The 21,456-nt window shown below is 58.0% G+C and overlaps 1 protein-coding gene across 4 annotated transcripts; it reads left to right on the top strand.

Annotated features, from left to right (window-relative positions):
• The first annotated feature begins 321 nt into the window (after nt 1-321).
• ADCY6 (adenylate cyclase 6) lies at nt 322-21,386 on the top strand. Of its 4 annotated transcripts, none has more exons than XM_055394533.2 (22): nt 322-461; nt 5,889-6,747; nt 10,240-10,389; nt 10,782-10,903; nt 10,991-11,102; nt 11,264-11,391; nt 11,894-12,052; nt 12,138-12,279; nt 12,389-12,517; nt 12,790-12,815; nt 13,047-13,194; nt 13,389-13,486; nt 13,659-13,746; nt 13,891-14,007; nt 14,267-14,425; nt 14,697-14,875; nt 15,838-15,873; nt 15,956-16,085; nt 16,399-16,662; nt 17,419-17,623; nt 18,660-18,784; nt 19,005-20,177. In XM_055394533.2, exons 2-22 carry the CDS (start codon nt 5,890-5,892, stop codon nt 19,128-19,130), a joined length of 3,501 nt encoding a protein of 1,166 aa, XP_055250508.1. In that variant the 5' UTR covers nt 322-461; nt 5,889; the 3' UTR covers nt 19,131-20,177. The 4 variants fall into 4 exon arrangements, with proteins under 4 accessions (XP_055250508.1, XP_055250507.1, XP_055250506.2 ...); XM_055394532.2 differs by lacking the exon at nt 322-461 and adding an exon at nt 1,194-1,354; XM_055394531.2 differs by lacking the exons at nt 322-461; nt 19,005-20,177 and adding an exon at nt 20,964-21,386 and having other exon boundaries at nt 2,951-6,747.
• Nucleotides 21,387-21,456: the final 70 nt, after the last annotated feature.

A 21,456-nucleotide genomic window follows, 5' to 3' on the forward strand; every position in this document is an offset into this window, starting at 1 on the left:
CTGGGACCTCGGGTGTGAAAGGCGTACTGGTCTGGTTGCGGACCCTGCGAGGCGCCTCCAGGGGAAGGCTGACAAGCCGCCCTCTCCCCAGCTTGGGAGGACTGGCACCCCCTCTAAAGTCAGAATCACCTACATCCTGGGTGAGTTCACCCACCCTCTTCTCCTCTCTGGCTACACCGTCTTTCTAACCCTCAAAGGGTTAAAGCGGTTTCCACGTGATTTTTCCATCCTCCAGGTTACTTGGGCTGCAGCTTCCGGCTTGAAAACGTGGGAAATAAAAGTCCCAAACAATTTCTCAGTACCCTAGCAATGCACCCTCTCTCCACCCCCACCCCCACTCCACAGAGAAGCACAACCCTTTGGGTAAAGCGTCTATGTGTGTGAAAGGTGCAGGTGTGTGTGTGTGTCTACATATGGGCAGGTGCTGGGGAGCGGCTTCCCGGAGAGAGCGGGGCCACGTGGTGAGTGCCCCTTCCCTCAGTCCCCCTGGGGCTCTGGGTGCAGGAGATTCACGTGGGGCCAATGCTCCGGAGGGAGGAGGAGGAAGAGGAAAAAAGTGGTGTGTGGGGAAGCAGGCCGCACACACCTGGCGCCTTGTGGAATGAAATCTTTATTAATCATTAAACTGAGTTCCCTCGGGAGCGAGCAGAGCCGTGGCAGGCGGGGTGGAGGCTGGGGTGGGAGGAGGGGTGAGGAGTGGGTGCTGGGCACCCGTTCGGTCCCAGGGTACCCCGACAGGAAGGAAGCGGACCCTCGGGGCGCGGGGCGGGGGCGGGAGGGGCTCGGGTAGTCGCTGCTGGAGGGTGGGCTTCCCCTGCGCGTGCGGGGACCCCGCGAGTGAGGGCGGGCCGGGAATGCAGGAGGCGGCAGCCCGGGGGTGGAGGGAAGTGGGGAGAGGGCCGGCCGGCCGGCTCCTCCCCGGGGTCTTGATCCCAGAACAGTAGCCGCCTGTTTCCCCAAGACTGGGGGAGGGAGCGGCCGGAGGAGAGGAGGGGGCGCGCGGAGGGAGGGTGTCCATTCTTCTTCGGGCTCGCTCGCCCCTGCCCCGCTGCCGCGAAGGGGATCGGGCCGCGCGGCCGGGCGCCCGGGGCGGCGGGGGGGGGTGCCCGGACAAAGGGAGCTTGTGCCTTTAAGGCGGGGAGTCCGGGAGCCGGCGGGGAGGGGACTTCTGGATCCGGGGTAGAGGGCGGCTGCGCTGGACAGCCAGGCGGGGGGCGCGGGCGCGGCGGGCGGCGGGCGGCGCGGCCGGGACGCTAGGGCACGGAGCAGGCCCGCGGGACTGCCGGCCGGCCGGCCGGAGCCCGCGGGGACGGCGGGGCGCGGGCCCCGGGCAGGCGCCGACCCCGGCCGGCAGGTGAGACCGCGCGGAGGAGCGTCGGGGGCGGCGGCGGCGCCCGGCGCTCGGGTCTCGGCGCGGCGGCGGGCGGACTCCCGCGCGGCCCCCCGAGCGCTCTGTGGCCGCGGAGGAGCGGGGAGCTTCGGGCCGTCGAAACTGGCGGAGGGAAGTCCGGGAGGGGATGGACGGGGGACGGTAGACTCAGGTCGGGGCCGCAGGCTCCCACCCTCACCCTTCGCCGGGCGCTTCTCTTTCTCCACCCGGAGTGAGTTCCCGGCCGGCGGGGAAGGTGGGGAGAGGCATGCACGGGGGGAGGGCCTGCCCTGAGGTTTTTGCAGCCGGGCTGTGGGTGCGTCTCCGAGTTTGAGGTAGAGTGTGGTTGTGCTTGGGGAACAAGGGAGGGAGGGGTGCCCTCTGCCTGCAGTCACCCCCCTCACCCCAGACCTTGGGAACAGAAAGGGTTGGTGTGCTGGCTGGCTGCTAAGGCAGACTTTATTCACAACAGCTCTGGGGCCGGACTGAAAAGCTCGAATCAGGAGTCAGGCGGTGGACTCTCTTCCCCCAGCCTCCCCTGACCCGAGTGCCTTGTGACTGGAGGACCCTGATGGGGGTTTTCTGGCTGTGGCGGAGGACAGAGCTCAGTGCCATCTTCAGGGAAATCAGGGGCTGGGGAAGGGAGGGGAAGGGTCGCCGGACCTCCTGATACAGGCCCTGGCAGGGCTCATCCACATCTGGATAGGCCTGGAATTGAGGCCCACGTCCCAGCCTGATGGCTGGTGCTGGCACTGAAGTGCCCAGCCGGGGCAGCGCCTTCTGCCATGAACTTTCTTAAGTCCTTTTAAAGTCCCCTGGAGCCTCCTTTTGCCAAAGAGGGCAGGGGCAGAGGGGTCTGGGGACAGGAGTTGGCCAGAAAGAGGGTGTAGAGTGAAGGGTGTAGGGCGAAGCAGCGAGTACAGCCATCCTTGGGGCTGGGGCCTGGGCTGCTTCAGGCTCCAAGACCCACTGGAGGATCCAGATTTGGGGTCAGGGGCCCTGGGCCTGGGTCTGCCAGGCTGCATGGACACAGCTCCCAGGTGGAGCCGTAGGTGCCTGTATCTGCATTGGAGCAGAAGATCGGTGAGAGAGAGCAAAGAGACCAGGAGCCTGGGGAGGAGGGGTCCGGGGCACAGGCTCAGGAGCCTACTTCTGGGGAGGAGCGGGTGGTCTGTGGTTCACAGTGTTGGGTTCCTGGACATGTAGGGGTGGGGGCCCATATAGGGAAGTTTGTGGCTTTGAACAGTACCCTGCCCTGTTCCCTGCCGTACCAGCCTGGCATGGGGTGCCAGGAGTGAGTTCTCCCAAGTTGGGCAGCGCCTGGAGTGGAGCCCAGGGTGGGATGGTTGCAGTTGGTTGGACAATTACAGATCTCTGAAGCTATCCGCTTGTGGGGTCAGGGTGTTCTTGGGAGGGTCATGCTTTCTGCTGGACAGTGTCTGTGCCTTCCTCTGTGAGTACAAGCCACATGCTAGAATGTGCTTCCAGGGGGCTGGGAACATGGCCAGAAACGGGTCTTGGGAACAGAGGTCTGGCCAGTGGTGGGGGGGTGGTGGTAAGGACAGGTCAGGGGACGGGTGAGCGTGAGGAGACTGAAGCAAAATATCACAGGGAGAGGGCAACCTGCTCGCTCTGGGCTGTGTCTCTTGCAGCTCTGGGGACTGACAGTTGAGGACATAGCGACACGTGACTGGCTGGCATGCGTGGGGTTTTGCTCATGACTTTTCCTCTCTTTCCATCTCTTGGACATTGACAGGCCATTAGGTTCAAAGTGGTGGAAGGCGGGGAGAAGAGCTCATATTTATTAAGTGTGTATGACGTGCATGGCAGGGGCTGTTATTCTTTCCTTGTGACACTTCTTATTCCCATTTTACAGATGAAGAAAGTGACATAGGGAGGTGATGTGACTTTGTCCAAGGCCGTGAAGGTAGCAAATAATCACAGTAAGGTTTGAAGCCTGATCTCATTCCCAAGACCCCGTTTCCAGGGAAGTGTTTTGAAGAGCCAGGCTTGCTTCGGTGACCTTTTCCAAACGCCAGCCTGACCAGGAGTCTTAGGTTTTTGATCTGTTTCTCCAGATGGTGCTGTTGGTGATGTTAAGGGGTTGAAGGACAGTGAGGGAACTTGGTGGAGTGTGCTTGGGAATGGGGGTTTCCCACATGCAGTGAGGTCCCCAGGCTGCCTTCTGCTTTGTGGGTCCCTGGATGTCAGCTTGAAGCACTGCTTCTGTGGCCACCTGGGGCAAGTGCTGGGTACTCCTCTCGTGAGTACAAATGTCAGTGCTGATAGCTCTGCAGGTTTAAGTATGAGGAGCCCCTCAGGGTGCCCCGTGGCCATGGAGGAGTGTATTCCTGGAGGGGACACAGGCATCCATGGTGGCAGGGCTCTCACCCTCACCTTCTCCTGAGCTGAGCTCAGCTGGAGACACATCCAGGGTGTTGTCAGGGAGTCCTCCCGCCCCAGGTCAAGACACTTCCCTCGCCGAGAGTTGAGATCTGGGGCTGACTTGATTACTCGTGATCTCTAGAGCCTGGGCCGGCCGTGTAAGACTACAGTGGACCTCAGTTTCATTATGTTTTGTTTGGCTGTCAAATCTGCCCTGTGCGCTGGGTGGCCACAGGACCAGCCTCACAAGGTTTTGGTGATGATCAGATAATAGTTTAAAGCAGAGGGAAAGTGCATGGAAGTGTTATCTATCCATCCATCCCCCAAGCCACCTGTCCACTCAGTGAACATTCATTTAGACCCTTCTAGGTGTTGCAGATGTGGCAGTGAGCAAAACCAGCCAAAATCCTTGCCCTCGTGAAGTTGGCGTTCCAGTTAGGAGAGACAGACAATGAACAGATAAGAAAATTATATAGAATGGCAGTTGCCGATAAGAGTGGTGGAGAAAAATAAAGCATAAAGCTCGGAAGAGAGATAGGGAGCTCCAGGAAAGGGGGTTGCTATTTTAATACAGTGGTCAGGGAAAGCTCACTGATAAGGGGGTGTTTGAGCTGTGACCTGGAGGAGCCCTTGTTCTAGGCAAAGGGGACAGCAAGCACCAAGGTCCCAGGCTGGCTTGTGCATGGTGTGTTGGGGAACAGCATAGAGGCTAAGTGACCCGGAGTGCAGTAAGAGAGATGGAGAATCATAGGATTATCACTATTAGTTATTATTTTACCTTAGCTTCTCTGAACTAGTCCCTTGAGCTTGCTTTTTTCCTATCTTTTCAACATATAAATTGGTTGAGTACCTACTATGAGCCAGGCTCAATGCTTGGGGTACCTGGGGGTGGGGATAAAGTGCTGAACAAACTAGGTATCATCCCTCTTTTCATAACATTTATAGTCTGGGGGCAGAGTCACACAATAAACAAGAGGTGTTGTGGTTGCTGCTCAGTTTCTAAGTCTTGCCCGACTCTTTGCGACCCCAAGGACTGCAGCACACCAGGCTTCCGTGTCCTTCATCATCTCCTGGAGTTTGCTTAAACTCATGTCCATTGAGTCAGTGATGCCATCCAACCATTTTGTCTTCTGTGGCCCCCTTCTCCTGCCCTCAGTCTTTCCCAGCATCAGGGTCTTTTCTAAGGGATGATTTAGTTTCCGTTGTGATCGGTACCACGGAGGAAATGCATGGAGAGTGAATAAGGGACCAACCTAGTCTGGGTGGGGGCACTGGGACACCTTCTGAGGAAGTTACGTTTAAGCTGGAACCTGAGGGAGAGTTTGACTTTCACTCGGTGAAGTGAGTGGTGTGTGTGCGCGCACGCACACCTGCAAGATCCCCTCTTGTACAGAGGTCACCAATTGGCAGCTCACAGGCTGAATTCATTCCATAGATGTGATTTATTTGGCTTGCAGTATTGAGAAATGTTGGTTACGTGCCAAAGTTTAATTTTTTTTAAAAAATCTTTTGACTGCACCACACAGCATGTGGGATCTGGTTCCTGCTCAGGGATGGCTCCTGGGCCCCCTGCTTTGGGAGAGTGGAGTGTTAACCACTGAACCACCAGGGAAGTCCTTTGCCAACATGTAAAACCAGGAGATGTCGTGTTAAAGTCTACTTTTTTTTTTTAAAGCTTCTGTTGAAAAATCAGATCGGATTCCACTGGGATACCAGTGGCACCAGTCCCCCAGTGGCGGGGTGGTGCTAGCCTCTGTCTGGGGTGTGCCCTCTCTCCTGAGCCAGGTGGCTTTTCTCCCTGACAGGCACGCGAGTCTGTGACCACCAAATCAGTGCCTTGTACGGAAGAGGTGGATGTTTAAGTGAACTGCTTTGGAGTCAGACCGATCTGGGTTAGAATCTCGGCTCTTGCGCTTGCGTGGCTGCTTGACCTTGGGCAGGTGACCCTACCCTCCTCTGCTTCGCTTTCCTCACCTGTTGACTAGGGCTACCCTGGTCTTCCTCAGAGTCGTTTTAGGAGGAGGATGTGCCTGAAGTGCTCAGCTTGGCAGCAGGAAGTGCTCAGCGAGAGCTGCTGGTGGTGGCAGCCTGTGATGGGGGTGTTGACACCATCTCATTCCTTTCCTCCCTGCAGGATGTCGTGGTTCAGCGGCCTCTTGGTCCCCAAAGTGGATGAACGGAAAACAGCCTGGGGGGAGCGCAATGGGCAGCAGCGGCCGCGCCGCGGGACCCGCCCCAGCGGCTTCTGCACACCCCACTACATGAGCTGCCTCCAGGGTGTGCAGCCCCCCAGCCCGACCCCTGCCGCTGCCCCTCGGTGCCCCTGGCAGGAGGAGGCCTTCATCCGGAGGGGGGGCCCAGGCAAGGGCCCGGAGCTGGGGCTGCGGGCGGTGGCCCTGGGCTTTGAGGACCCCGAGGTGGCCGTGGCCGTCGGGGCAGCCGAGGCGGCCCCCACCGTGGCCTCCAGGAGCAGGCGAGCTTGCTGGCGCCAGCTGGTGCAGGTGTTCCAGTCGAAGCAGTTCCGCTCCGCCAAGCTGGAGCGCCTGTACCAGCGGTACTTCTTCCAGATGAACCAGAGCAGCCTGACGCTGCTCATGGCCGTGCTCGTGCTGCTCACGGCCGTGTTGCTGGCCTTCCACGCGGCGCCCGCCCGCCCCCAGCCCGCCTACGTGGCCCTGCTGGCCTGTGCCGCCGCCCTCTTCGTGGCGCTGATGGTGGTGTGCAATCGCCACAGCTTCCGCCAGGACTCCATGTGGGTGGTGAGCTATGTGGTGCTGGGCATCCTGGCGGCCGTGCAGGTCGGGGGCGCCCTGGCGGCCAACCCGCACAGCCCGTCCGCAGGCCTCTGGTGCCCTGTGTTCTTCGTCTACATCACCTACACACTCCTCCCCATCCGCATGCGGGCCGCTGTCTTCAGCGGCCTGGGCCTCTCCACCTTGCACTTGATCTTGGCCTGGCAGCTCAACCGTGGTGATGCCTTCCTCTGGAAGCAGGTGGGTGGTCGGGGAGGTAGGCCATGGGGCATCAGGCCAAGAATGAGAAGGGGTCTGGTGATTGGTGATTGGTGGGGAGCGGGGGCGGGTGAGTCCTGGATGGACACTGGGTGAGGGATGTCTGGCTGGATCTCGAAGGAGGGCCAGGGGTTGGGAGGCCTGGTTACAGGGGTCAGTCTCCACCTGGGATCTGGGGCAGAAGGCCCTGCTGAGGGGAAGGAAGGCTGCAGACCCTATGCTGTGTTCCCATGGCCACTGTCTGCAGCTCTTTAGCCTGAGGCTCTTGAAATAGTAGAATCTGCAGAGACGTGGTGTAGGGCTGGAGGAGGGCAGGTGGTGTTTAGCCCCTGGGTGGGGGCAAGGCCGAGAGGGCAGGGGAGGCTGCATCCTACCCTGACCTCTGACCCCAGCCTAAGACTCCAGGCTTGGTGCCTTCCTTCTAGGCAGCTTTCGGTGGTGATGCGGGGGGATTGAGTAGGTTTTCGGTGGAGTTAGCGAGGGAGGAGTGGCCTGTCTCCTGGACCGAGGCCAGCTCCAAGAGGACAGGGGAGTGATGGGTGGACTCTTCTCTCCTGGGCTGGGAGTAGTTTGGGGTGGGACTGTGGACAAGAGGGGCATTAGGCTCCGATCTCACCTCGCCTACTTCCCACTGAGCACCAGGGCTCTGGCAACTGCCTTGAGGCTGTCTGCCCACCTGGGCTTCTGCCTCTGGGTTCTGAGTGGTGTGTGCGGTGAGGCTCTCGTGAGAGCTTGACTGCGGGCAGACCCGGTTGTCCAAGGGGCTGAAATCTCCTCTGAGAGTGCAGACAGCACGCCTTGCCTCTCCCAGTCTTGGTTTCCCATTCTGTAAAAGGAAGATACAAGTGGTGTCCACCTCGTGATGCTGCTGCCAGCGTGGAGTAGAGCCTCACAGGGTGGTGTTCTCACCTGCAGTGAGCTGTGGGGAGGCTGGAGGGGATGGTACCCAGTGATGGGGGGCTTCCGGGACGTCCGTTGCAGAGAGACCTGAGACAGTGGAGTCGTCTGTCTCATGTCATTCCCTGACCAGGCACAGGGGCTTTTGCCCGGCTGGGTCTTTGGGGCTGCTGTAGATACAGCTCCCCAACACTCCTTGTGATCCCTCCATTGGCCCCTGCTTTAGATGGTGCGGTCCTCTTTCTTGCTCTGCCTTGCCCAGAGCTTGTGGCCTGTAGCCCACCCAGCCCCACCCACAAAGAGGAAGTTGCCTGGGGCTCCCAGGGTGAGAAGCTGGGTGCTCTGGCATGATGCCCTTCCCTGCCTTGCCTGTGGAACAGAATGTACCTTTTTAAGAGTAACCTTATAGCCAGTTTGTTTGTGGAGCGCCTACCCGCAGGTCGCTGTCAGATCTCTTAAAGGGCCAGGGTCCTTCTGCCGTTGCTAGCCCCCCGTCTCTCTCCAGGGGAGCTGTCACACTGGGCATTGGAGTTGGACTGCCCTCTTGGGGAAGGAGGAGCTTGGAGGTGGGACCTCCCATCCCCCATCCTTTCTGGGGTAGATGGGTGTCTCTTCCTTGCTCTCTGCTGGCCTGGTGCCCAGAGCCAAGCCCAGGGCCTGACTAGGGAGGCACAGTTCCATGGAGGCCAGGACTGTACCAGTCTCCTGCCTCTCCAGGGTGCCCAACCAGTGGGGCTCAGTGGGCACGTTCCTGGGGCGAGTGGAGAAACCTGCCCATGCCCTGTGCCAGTCCTTGGGGCCAGGGCAACCCATACCCCTTCTCTGAACTGAGGATTCCCTGCACCCAGTTGGCTTTCAGGTTTCTGGGTGGGGCTCTGGCCTCCTTTCTATGGTCCTTGGGCAGCCCCTTCCCCAGATCCAGACCCTTCATGCTCCTCTGACCCGCTCACCCAGACACACTGAGCAGTTTCACCCAGTGACCCAGTCCAGCCTGGCGTGTCCTATGGTGTCCTGGCAGCCATGTTTTCCCACAGTCTGATCGGGGTCTGTGTACAGATCTGTTTCAGTCTCTCGTCCCCCTTCCCCTTCCCTCCACCATGACTCACATTTTCCTCTTGGGCTCCTGGGGCCAGGAAGGGAAGTTGCCTGGCTTGCCCGCCCCTTCTTCTCCCCCACTGGGGGCTATTCTTAGAAACCCCCGAGGGAGATGGAGTGCCCCCCTTCACCCCTGCTGTTGGGAAGGGAGGGTCTTGTGAGCTGGACAGAGAAGGGAAGCTGGGAGACCAATCCTAGAGGGCAGGAGCTGGGAATGGCGGGGGGTTAGCTGGCCCACCCTCCATCTTACCCAAGGAGCAGGAAGCCGAGGTCCCAGAGACTGAGTGCCAGGCCCAGTTTTGCAGGATGAGTCCTGGTTCCGGGCAGAGCCCAGAACTCCTGGCTTCCAGTTGGTGCTCTTGCCCTCCCTTCTTCCAAAAACCAGAGCCCTGCCCCAGTCAACTCTGGGGTGGAGCCACAAGTGCCAGGTTAACCCCTGAAGTTCCAGAATCACCGAGGCCCGCTTCTCTTAGACTCGCTCTGCAGTCACTGTTGCTGCTGCTGACTGAGGATGGAATACCCTTGGGTTGGGGTCCTAGGGTGGAGGGACCTGGCTGGACCAAGTGTTGGGGGTGGCCAGGCATGGCGGCACCCCATCCCAGTTCAGGAGGGTTCTTCGTGTCGGTGGAATTGATGACTCCCAAGCCTGGGTTCTGAGGTGGGCCTCGAGAGCGTTGTTGAGTGGAGCGAGTTGGAGTCCTGGGAACGTGGGCTGTAGTACATGGTAGGGTTAGGACACAGCCTGGACTCTGATTGCCCTGGACGAGTCCCACACCAGCTACTACCAGCGGTGAGATCCTGGGTAGGTTATATAGCTTCTGTGCACCCGAGGCCCTCACCTTTAAAACGAGATCGTGCTCCCTGCCTCATAGAGTTGTAAGAAATGCATTCGTTAATGTATAGAATATACCTATAGAATCCAGGCACATTGTAAATAGCCAACAAATTAGCTCCAGTAATAATAATAGTAGTCATTATGATCATACTAATTTATGTCAGGGTAGGGAGGAGCCTTGGAGATCTTACTGTCCCTCTCCAGGTTCCAGACAAGCAGACAGGCCCAGAGAGATGAGGTGACTTGTCCTGGGCATGCACAGGAAGATTTGGAGCTCAGGTCTCCTGGGTGTCATCCTGTGGGGGGAACCGCATGCTGGAGCAGCAGCATGTGTCTTTTGTTTGGGGTGTTTGTGGGGCAGGGAGTCAGTGACTGGGCCCAGGCCTTGTTACCTACCTGGCCCTGGCTGGTGCTTCCACTCCCAGGAGCTGTGAGAAGATCACATTTCTCACCACGGGTGAGCCAGGCAGGGAGCTGGACCCCTATGGGGAATGGGGAGCTGGACTGCAGGGGTGGGGCTGGCTTGGGGAAGACAGGGCACAGGATCCTGGCTTCCTCCCCAAAGCAGTGCGTCTACCAAGAGCCTAGCTAGTTGCAGCTGTGTGTGTTGGGGGTGGTCACCATTTGCCTCTGCCACCCCTCTGCAGCTCGGTGCCAACATGCTGCTGTTCCTCTGCACCAATGTCATTGGCATCTGCACACACTATCCGGCTGAGGTGTCTCAGCGCCAGGCCTTTCAGGAGACCCGCGGTTACATCCAGGCCCGGCTGCACCTGCAGCGTGAGAACCGGCAGCAGGTGGGGCTGCTCTCCCTGATCACGGCCTTCCCCCGCCCCACCTGCCAGTAGCCTGCAGCTTGGACCTGCCACCTTGTGCAACTCCATGGAGTCATGTGAATGGTTCCCCCTGACTGCATCACAGAGGCTCTCTGACTTTGGAGTTGCTGGCCTGTCACGGGAGGGGAGGGAATCAATGGAGCGCACCTGAGGGGTTGAGTGGGGTGTAGTCAGAGAAGACTGGGGTGAGTGTCTGCTGAGGGCTCTCCCGGAGGAGGGTCGGGCTGTGGTCCAGGAGGGAAGCTCAGGTCTCCAGAGAGGTCAGGGAGGGTTCCAGGGATGTGGAGGGACCAGGAGGGATTAAAGCATGAGGCCAGGAAGATAGTGGTGCCCTGTTGAAACCACTGGTCTAGGAGCGGCTGCTGCTGTCTGTGTTGCCCCAGCACGTTGCCATGGAGATGAAAGAAGACATCAACACAAAGAAAGAAGACATGATGTTTCATAAGATCTACATCCAGAAGCACGACAATGTCAGGTAGGGTGGGGGTGGGGGGACACTGGGGGGGGGTCTGAGAGTCTCTGAGGGCCACACTGTCCTTCCATCTGCTGCCATCCTCCACAGCATCCTGTTTGCGGACATCGAAGGCTTCACCAGTCTGGCGTCCCAGTGCACGGCGCAGGAGCTGGTCATGACCCTGAACGAGCTCTTTGCCCGGTTTGACAAGCTGGCTGCGGTGAGGGTGCTGGGGCGAGGGGACAGGGCTGAGCGGGTGAGGGCACACCTCTGGCAGCAGCTTGGGGGTGAGAGCCCGTGGAGTCTGCAGCGGGAGGAGTGGGCTAGGCGGGCTGGGTGCTAAGAGAGTAAAGGTGACTCTCCCCCAACTCTCTGCTTCAGGAAAATCACTGCCTGAGGATCAAGATCTTAGGGGACTGTTACTACTGCGTGTCAGGGCTGCCAGAGGCCCGGGCAGACCATGCCCACTGCTGCGTGGAGATGGGGGTGGACATGATCGAGGCTATCTCGTGAGCACCATCCCCTCCCGGGCTTCCTGGGACTGAGGGGGGCTCTGCCTGCCCCTCCCCTTCAATGTGTCCGTAGGACCTTTCCTCAGTCTCGGCTCTCTCAGTCTTGGAGAGCCACGTCTGGGGAGGGGAAAGGCTTCAGGCCGTGTGAAGATCCATGTGCATCTTAGACCCCAGTGGCTGGGATGGGGCAGGGGAGTCCGGGTGAGGGGATTTACACTGGTGGGAACGCCAGTTGTAGGCCTGCTGGGAGGGTGGTGATTCCTCATCTCCTCGCCCAGTCCCATAGGATGCTGCTGGACCCCTGCTGGTGAACAGGGTTCCCAAAGGTTTGTCCTTGAACCGAGTGCAGCCTCCTACCTGTGTCCCGCCAAGGGTGTGCCGTGTGCCCTGTGGCTGGGTCTGTCCTTGCCAACTTGGCTGCAAGGCGAGCTCTAGGCCTGGGCTCTGGGCTGGGGGTGGGGAGGGCTACCAAGAGCTAAGCCAGGCTACCTCCTCCCAGGCTGGTGCGTGAGGTGACAGGTGTGAACGTGAACATGCGCGTGGGCATCCACAGCGGGCGTGTGCACTGCGGCGTCCTTGGCTTGCGGAAATGGCAGTTTGACGTGTGGTCCAATGACGTGACTCTGGCCAACCACATGGAGGCCGGGGGCCGGGCCGGGTGAGTGCAGGTCCCGGGGGTAAGGGGTGGGAGCCATCGGGTGAGCCATGAGCCGGGCTCTTACCCGCCTGTCCTGCCCGTGCAGCCGCATCCACATCACCCGGGCCACACTGCAGTACCTGAATGGGGACTATGAGGTGGAGCCGGGCCGCGGTGGGGAGCGCAACGCCTACCTCAAGGAGCAGCACATTGAGACCTTCCTCATCCTGGGAGCCAGCCAGAAACGGGTCAGGGTCGGGCTGGGGAAGGAGGCTGGGGAGAGGGGCAGATGCAGGGAGCAAGCAGAGGCCTTCTCTGCGTGCCCCTTCCCAGCCTGTACCTGTGCTGTCCACACAGAAAGAGGAGAAGGCCATGCTGGCCAAGCTACAGCGGGCGCGGGCCAACTCCATGGAGGGGCTGATGCCACGCTGGGTACCTGACCGTGCCTTCTCCCGGACCAAGGACTCCAAGGCTTTCCGCCAGATGGTGAGGGTCCCACTGCGCCTGGACCCGGGCCTTGGTTTCCTGTTTCCCTCAACACTCAGCATCCCCCTGCCCTCTTCTGCCTCCCTTGTTGAGGCTGTTGTCTCTGTAGTTTCTGGAATTGGGGATGGGAGGGCTTATTTCATCCCAGGGGTCCCAAGCTCCCCAGAGTCTATGGGGAAAGCCCTCAGCACGGTGTGGGGGTGGGGAAGTGACTGTAGAGGTGAAGATGGCCTGCCCGTCACCTCACGCACACACCCTCTCTCTTTCTCCAGGGCATCGATGATTCCAGCAAAGACAAGTAAGTCAAGTTGTTGAGGAGGGTGGGGGGCTGAAGGCACTTGCACCCTGGGGTGAGGTGGTGGGGACCTGAGATCCCCCTCTTCCCTGGACTTCAGACGTGTTGTGTGGGCACAGGTGCCACCTGCCCCGCTCACACTTCTCCTCTGAGTGCTGCCCATGCCCCTCCCTTCTCATCACCTGTCACGTGGCCGTGGTCAGGCACTGGTGAAGCCATGTCCTCTGCCCTCAGCCGGGGTGCTCAGGATGCCCTGAACCCTGAGGATGAGGTAGACGAGTTCCTGGGCCGGGCCATTGACGCCCGCAGCATCGATCAGCTACGCAAGGATCATGTGCGCCGGTTCCTGCTCACCTTCCAGAGAGAGGATCTTGAAAAGAAGGTTTGGGGGATGCAAGGGCAGGAGGAGGAGGTCCCGGCAGGGTGGTCTGAGCACAAGTGAGGGAACAGGAGAAGTTTCTGGGGAGTGGGGGGTGACCACAGGGCACTGTGGGGATTCATCTCAGCTGGGCCAACTGGCAACACCTTGCTTTCCGAGGGCAGTGGCAGTGCCCAGCTCAGTCTCCTCTCCCTCAGTACTCACGCAAGGTGGACCCCCGCTTTGGAGCCTACGTGGCCTGTGCCCTGCTGGTCTTCTGCTTCATCTGCTTCATCCAGCTCGTCGTCTTCCCACGGTGAGCTCTGCCCCTCCTTGCTGGGCTTCTCTTCCCTCTACCACTTCCCAGACCCTTCTTAAACACCCTCACAAGCACACAGTCCTGGCGCCTGCCCCCTGCCTGCCCAGGGAATGGGAAAGGACCCTCAGATCTCCCAGAGTAACATCTTCCCTGGTCCTCTCCCGCCCAGCTCAGCCCTGATGCTTGGGATCCACGCCGGTATCTTCCTGCTATTACTGGTCACTGTGCTGACCTGTGCCGTGTACTCCTGTGGCTCTGTACGTGGGGGACCTTCCAGGGCTGATCGGGGAGGCCAGGCTGGGAGTGGGGAGGGAGGAGAAGGCCAGGCCTCTGCCACTAGGCCTGGCCCTGGGTGGCCTTACCCGTTGGGTGACGTGGCCTCTGTCTCTGCCTCCTGACAGCTGTTCCCTGAGGCCCTGCGACGTGTGTCTCGCAGTATTGTCCGCTCGAGGGCACATAGCACCGCAGTTGGCATCTTTTCTGTCCTGCTTGTGTTCACCTCTGCCGTTGCCAGCATGGTAAAGGTCCAGGGAGAATTCTGCTCCTCCTCTGTGCCAAGCACTGTTCTGGGTGCTGGGTCTGCAAAGAGGAACGAGACACATTTCCTCCCCAAAGCAGGAGTGAGGTTAACCCCTGTCCTCCTGGCTTGCTCCCTTTGCCTCTTGTCATCCCTGAGAACTTGGGCCTCTGGCATATAAGGCACTTGGGCATGGCCCTGGTAACCCCTCCCCTCCTCAGTTACCCTAATATATACCTCCTCTCCCCCTGTTTTTGCAGTTCACCTGTAACCACACCCCCGTACGGACTTGCGCAGCCCGGATGCTGAATTTAACCCCTGCTGACATTACTGCCTGCCACCTGCAGCAGCTCAATTACTCTCTGGGCCTGGATGCTCCCCTGTGTGAGGGCACCGCACCCACCTGCAGCTTCCCCGAGGTGTCCAGGCAGTGGTCAGGCGGGGTTGGGGGGGCGGTCCTGATCAGTACCAGTTCTTGACCTTTCTGTGCCAGGCTTGGTGGTGGGCACTGGGGACCCAGGATCTCACCAGAGTCTCCAACTCCAGGAGCAGCCCTGGCATGGTGTGGTGTAGGGGTGTGTGGAGGGTGAAGGAGGCTTGGGTTTGAGGTTGTTGAGGGGGGCTCAGGTCAGGCGGCGGCACGCCTTGTCCTCTGCCCTCACCCAGACGCCCTCTGCCTTTGCTCTGCAGTACTTCATTGGGAACGTGTTGCTGAGTCTCTTGGCCAGCTCTGTCTTCCTGCACATCAGTAGTATCGGGAAGTTGGCCATGGTCTTTGTCCTGGGGCTCGTCTCTCTGGTGCTGCTTCTGCTGGGTCCCCCAGCCTCCGTCTTTGACAACTATGACCTCCTGCTGGGCGTCCATGGCTTGTGAGTTTACCCTCAACTCCTTTAACCCCCCAGGAGCCTCTTGACCCTGCAAGGCCGCTGAGAGCCCTTTGTGCCCTGGCATGCTACTGCTCATCCCTCACATGGGGGGAAAGGAGGCAGCACATGACCCCCAACAGTCACCTCAAGGAAACCCCAGACCTGGGAAATCCCTTTGTCTTTAGGCTAGACATTAAAAATAAAATCTCTCTCTTGGATTTGCATGTTGCTTTCATATCCACTCTTAACTACTTGTAGGTCACATAGCTGCTTGGGGTAGAGCCCGGCTAGGAAAGGAACCAAAACTCGGGCTCCTGCTTCAGGGGTATGCCTGGGACAACACTGGCTTTTCCTCTGTAAAAGGCCACACCTTATGTGGCAGAAACATATGGTGTGGTAGAAAAAAGCCTCTGCAGCCTGTTGAGTTTGAATCCCTACTCTGTTTATTAGCTGTGTGACCTCAGATTGGTGAGTTAACTTCTCTGAGCCTCAGTTTCCTCATCTGTAAAATGGCAGTGCCATCTATATCACAGGGTAGTTGTAAAGATTATAGTAACTAATACTTATCGAAGACTTGTTGATGCCAAGCACTGTGCTAAGTCTTTTTTTTTTTTTAATTAAAAGCATTTTTTAAGAATTTAGACTGTGCTGGGTCTTTATTGTGCTACTTGGGCTTTCTATAGCTGTGGATGTGCTAAGCCTTTTGCTCACATTGTTTAGGTCTGATCACTCTTGTATTGATGAGGAAACTGAGGCTTACAGAGTTAAACAACTTGTTCCAGGTCACATAGTTGGTGGGTAGAGGAGCCAGGAGGAGCGGAATCTCTGCTCTAATATAAGCAAATGCCTTGGCCTGGTCCCTGATCTGTGGTGCTCAGTAAATGCAGTTTCTGTCTTCTCTTCCATGCCCTGACCTGGCGACCCAGGAAGAACCAATGACTTTGTCTCTTGTATCTTCCTGCCAGGGCTTCTTCCAATGAGACCTTTGATGGGCTGGACTGGTGAGTGAGGGCTCCAGGGCAGCAAAGGGCTTGGCTGCCAGACGCCTCTTTCAGCCACTGAGCCTGCCTCTGCTTCCCTCAGCCCAGCGGCCGGGAGGGTGGCACTCAAATACATGACACCCGTGATTCTGTTGGTGTTCGCATTGGCGCTGTACCTGCATGCCCAGCAGGTGGAGTCCACCGCCCGCCTAGACTTCCTCTGGAAGCTGCAGGTGACAGGGCAGGCCTCTGGGGTGGGTGGGTGGTTCCTGGGGGTGGAGCCTGGGCCATGTCAGGCATCTCTTAGGCTGGTCAAGGTTCAGCCTGCCCTGAGCCCACCCTGGCTCCATGCTTTCCCTGTGCCCACCCCCATCCCCCGCCTCACCCTGTCCGTGCCCCCTCGGCCTCTCTGCCTGTTCTTTGGCCTCATCTCTCCCTGGTTTTCTTCTCCCACGTGGTTCCCTCGGATACCCTTCTCCAGGTGTTGGCCGCTGTACCCGTGCCTTGTGGATGTTGGGCAGTGGGTGATGGGTGTGGTGTCCACAGGCAACAGGGGAGAAGGAGGAGATGGAGGAGCTCCAGGCCTACAACCGGCGGCTGCTACATAACATTCTGCCCAAGGACGTGGCCGCCCACTTCCTGGCCCGGGAGCGCCGGAACGACGAGCTCTACTATCAGTCCTGTGAATGTGTGGCCGTCATGTTCGCCTCCATCGCCAACTTCTCTGAGTTCTACGTGGAGCTGGAGGCCAACAACGAGGGTGTCGAGTGCCTGCGGCTGCTCAATGAGATCATTGCTGATTTTGATGAGGTCCTTGTCCCTTAGGCTGGTGCTGGCAGAGGGTGGGGGGTTGTGGGGACCAGAGGAGTGGGGAGAACTTTGGAGAAGAAGGCAAAGATTGGAGGGGCCGATCTGATGGGACCCAGAGATGAGAAGGGCAGGAGTAAAGGTAGGCGCAGTGGAGCTGGGGACAGATGCGAATGTGTCACAGGCAGCAGGGTCAGCTCCAGTGCGGCAGGGTCACTGTTATTGGGGAGCAAAGGAGGACGTGATGATCTGTGGGGGGGCCCAGTAGAGTTAGTGAGTGGATGTCACTGAAGAAAGAGCTGGTAATCTGTAGACTGCAGCCTTATGAGGCCAAGTAATCAGGATGATCCCCTGAATAGAGAAAATGGAAGTAAAACATGAGGAAGCGTGCTGAACATCCAGGTCAGGTCTGGAGAGAAGGCACTTCCTCAGTCCGGGACCCTTTCCCCAAAGGTGAGGGTTGGAATCATTAATGCCTGATATCCCTCCTGTGGTTCTGGGTTCTGTAGCGGGCTGTTGACCTGGAGTTGTGTGCTCAAGTCCCTGCTTGGGTTTTGATGGCTGCCTAGTAAGGGAGATGTTTTCCCGGTTCCTAGCCTGGCACCAAGAGCGGTAGTTGGAAGCGGGGCTCACTTACTGGAGGGAAGTACTGAGACAGGGAAGTGCGGCAGGGGCCAGAGCATGGCCAGGAAGGAGCCCTGGGGCAGGGCTGGGTCTGGCCTTTCTGCCTTGACAGCCAGGTCCCCCTGTGCTGTCCAGATCATCAGTGAGGAGCGCTTCCGGCAGCTGGAGAAGATCAAGACAATTGGTAGCACCTACATGGCTGCCTCTGGGCTGAACGCTAGCACCTATGATCAGGTGGGCCGCTCCCACATCACTGCCCTCGCTGACTATGCCATGCGGCTCATGGAGCAGATGAAGCACATCAATGAGCACTCCTTCAACAATTTCCAGATGAAGATTGGTAAGAAGGCCTGGATCATGGCACGTTTTCCCAGGGCTGTTTCTGGGGTGAAGCTGAGGCAGCAGGCTGGGGATGGCGTCTCAGACTCCCCATTAGGAGTCCTGTGGGGGTTTTCTTTTCTCCCACTTCCTATATCATCTGATGTTAAGAATAGATACCATTTATTAAGGGCCTCCTATGTGCTAAGCATTGTCTCAGACTTTTTTTATTTAACACATATCATTCCTCACATCATTATCCCCTTTTACAGAAAAGAGTTGGATTTTCAGAGTGGGTAAATAACTCAGCCAAGGTCATACAACTAGTTATGGCTGAACTGGGATTCAAGACCAGGTTTATGCTCATAGCTCAGTTGGTTAAGAATCTGCCTGCAGTGCAGGAGACCCGAGTTTGATCTCTGGGTTGGGGAAGATCCCCTGGAGAAAGAAATGGCAACCCACTCCAGTATTCTTGCTTGGAAAATCTCATGGACAGAGAAGCCTGGTGGGCGGCAGTCCATGGGGTCACAAAGAGTCGGGCATGACTGAGTGACTAACACTTACTTACTTATGTAGATACCAGTACCTATGTCCCGATCTGTGGCTGGTCTGATAAGAGGCATTTCATCCCAGATGAGCCGGTGGATGGGAGTGGTTAATAGCATCGGTTCTGGAGTCAGAATGTCTGGTTTGAATTCTGGCTCTTCCACCTATGGGCTTATTTAAAAAAGTCACCTAACTTCTGTAAGCTTCAGGTACCTTTTCTATAAAATGGGGATGATGAGCCTTACCTTGTAGGGCTGTTGAGAGGCTGAGATAGTATAAAATGCTTATAGAGCGGTTGGCACAGCATGAACCTTTGGTGGATTAGCTGCTCTTCTGGTATAGCCCTTCTGACTCAGGGGAGCTCCTTGGCATTCTTTACAACCAGGAGACTTGTCCCTTTTCCACTTTCTGCTCTGGGTCCTTCTAAAGGTGCCGGGAGGTGGTGCCTCCCTGGGCTGACTGGGGAACATTCACTGCTCTCAATTTCTTACTTTTATCCCTGCTCACCCCAGGACTGAACATGGGCCCAGTTGTGGCAGGCGTCATTGGGGCTCGGAAGCCACAGTATGACATCTGGGGGAACACAGTGAATGTCTCGAGTCGAATGGACAGCACCGGGGTCCCCGACCGAATCCAGGTGAGGGGGTTGTAAGCGGAAGCTGGGAGGGATCTGGGTGTGGGGAGCTTCCACAGGAACCCCTCTGCAGTCAGCCAGGACAGGGGTAGGGTGGCGATATTCTGTGTTTGGTGGATGGGGTTGTGGGGGGAGATGGTAGCATGGCCAGAGAACCCCTGGGCCCCTGCAAATGCAGCAGGAAGGATCCTGGCCTAAGCAGGTTCCCCCCCACCCCCCCCAGGTGACCACGGACCTGTACCAGGTTCTAGCGGCCAAGGGCTACCAGCTGGAGTGTCGAGGGGTGGTCAAGGTGAAGGGGAAGGGGGAGATGACCACCTACTTCCTCAATGGGGGCCCCAGCAGTTAGCAGGGCCCAGCTACAGATCACCTGAAAGGACCAAGGTGGGCATTTGGGTGGACTCTGTGCTCGCTGGGGGAAGCTGTTGCAGGGGGTGCTGAGCCTCCAGACCCTGCTGATCACAAAGGGAACACCCCAGCAGGCTGTATTCAACCACATCCTCAGGCTGGTGAATGAGGGGATACCAAGAGGATTATGCAAGTAACTTTTTAAAACTAGGGTAGGGCTGTTTTCCCTCCTTTCTTCCAGCTTTTAGGAGCAGGGGAGGGGGCAGCAGCAAAGGTGGGGGGACCCTTCCTGCCTGAGAGATTAAAATGGCAGCTTGTCACACCTCCCCTTTCCCTGTCTGTCTGGGCAACAGGCTCAGGGCTGGGCCCTTCCTTTCCCTTTTCCTGGGAATCTTTTGTACAAAGACTGGGGCAGGCTTGAAGAGTGCCTGTTCCACGCTTGCCTTTGCCGTGCCTGCATCCCCAGCATGGGTCCTGGGCCCTCCCCACCCTGCCAGGTCTCCCTCAGGGACACAGGGCCAAGGAGGGAGAGACTCAGGAGACCCAGCTCTGTCCATATTTCAGGGGAATGTTTCCATTTGCCAAATCCTAGTCCCATGATCTGTCCCCAAAGGGGAACAAAGGGACTTCTGACAGCTCAGATTAGCCCTAGTTCCTGCACAGCTCCAGGGAGAGGGGCATCTGGTCTCATTGGTACTGTGAAAACACCCAGCCAGGGAGCAGGCACGTGCATGAGGATTTTAGAAGACTGGAAGGTGGATGTTTGCCTGCAGGTGCCAAAGAGAGCAGGCGGGCCAGGGGTGGGGGTGGTGCCACACTCCGAAGGTCAGGATCAGGTTGCTCTGCCCCCGTGCACTCTTGCTGTCTGCTGCAAGGGACACAGAGCGTCTCTACCCCTCTGTTGCCAAATAGAAAAGGGCCAGGGCCTGGAGGAAGACGACCCTGATCCTAAACCCATCCTCCCAGACCTCTGGCACTGGGGAGGGCCTGTGTGTCTGTGTAACTGTGTGTGCACGGTGGTCCGTGTGTGTGTCTATTTTCCAGGTCTGTGTGTCCTTACGCTCCTGCTCCTCGACTCTCCACCCTGGGTTGCCTCTCTCCTGTGGGCCTCTGTCTTCTGGGAATAAGGCAGGATGTCTGATTTCAAGGGATGGAGACAGATGCCCAGTTTGCACAGGAGTGGGATGGGGTGTGGTAACAAGAGGAGGGTGACTGGGGAGAGGAGGCCTTTTGTGCCAAATCCCTAATTGCCTTGTGGGGACCATGTGCACAGCATGACTGTCTCTCTGCTAGGGCAGGGACCCAAGCACCTGCTGGAGCCCTCATGCTCCTTGCACTTGAACTCTCTGGGGTTTGGTGGGCAGAGGCTCAGGAGTCCCCTGGATTTCCCCAGCTGGTATCCTGGGACATGGTAAGCCTTGGGGCTGGCGTAGCATGGGATCCCCCAAGGACCCAGATTCTGGTACTAGAGGCAACGGGAGAGGAACCTGGACCTCAGCTGTTTTACAGCCTGAGCCCAGCGTGCTCCAGGCTCCCCAGTCCCCTAGCCTGTGAGGGCTGGCAGGAGGGTTAGGAGGGCTGGGCCTTAGATTCCCTTTCTGTCTGCGCCTGACTTTCACCCGCTTCCCTGCAGCCTTGCCTCTGACCTGAATGAGTCGGTGCCTTGGTTTCTCTGTACCTGTTTAAGCTGAGGCATTGGCCACGTTTTGCTTGAAGATCGCTTTGTCTCAGAGGTGTTAGAGGCAGAGGGGAGAGGGTCCCAGAGCTGCTGACTCTGGGGACTAGAAGGGGCAGGTGGTACTCTTGCCCTTCCTCATGCCCTTTCTGACTCTAGTTCCTTGCAGAGGTTGTTTCTGGCTCGTACTGACTGCTCTGGGGGATCTTCATGTATCATCCAAGTGGGCCATCAGTCACTTTAGCCAAGGCAGAAGAGAAAAGACTAGGTGGTCCAGATGAAGTCAGCTCCCCTTCCCTCAGCCACAGCTCTGAACAGGAAGGTTCTGCAGGGGGTCGTGGGGTGGGGATGAGGCTGTAAGGAGACCAGAGTGGAAGACTGCTTCACTTACAGCGGAAGTGACTGACTTGTTTCTGCTTCTTGCCAGTGGAAGGGGCCTGTCTGCACCCTGGCTCCCCACACCATAGTGCCAGCCATGCATTTCCCCTGGGCTGATATTGCCCTCTTCCTTGCCAGTTGGTGGGGGAGTCAGTGGATGGGAAGCCCGTGGACTTTGATTTTATAATGTAACCAGCGTGGCGGGGTGGGGGGAGGGTGGCATACCATTGTATTTCAGTGAAATATTTAATATATTTAAATATCAATAAAAATC

This window comes from Moschus berezovskii, chromosome 6 (genome assembly GCF_049115385.1).
Source record: "Moschus berezovskii isolate FMDL1 chromosome 6, NW_MosBer_1.0, whole genome shotgun sequence".
NCBI classification, from domain to species: Eukaryota; Metazoa; Chordata; class Mammalia; order Artiodactyla; family Moschidae; genus Moschus; species Moschus berezovskii.

Coding starts and splice junctions, on each gene's coding strand:
- ADCY6 (XM_055394530.2), top strand. CDS start 5,779: ATGTGCCTGAAGTGCTCAGCTTGGCAGCAGGAAGTGCTCAGCGAGAGC. Junction 12,280..12,388: donor TGGGAGCCAGCCAGAAACGG/GTCAGGGTCGGG, acceptor CTGTCCACACAG/AAAGAGGAGAAGGCCATGCT. Junction 13,195..13,388: donor GAGAGGATCTTGAAAAGAAG/GTTTGGGGGATG, acceptor CCTCTCCCTCAG/TACTCACGCAAGGTGGACCC.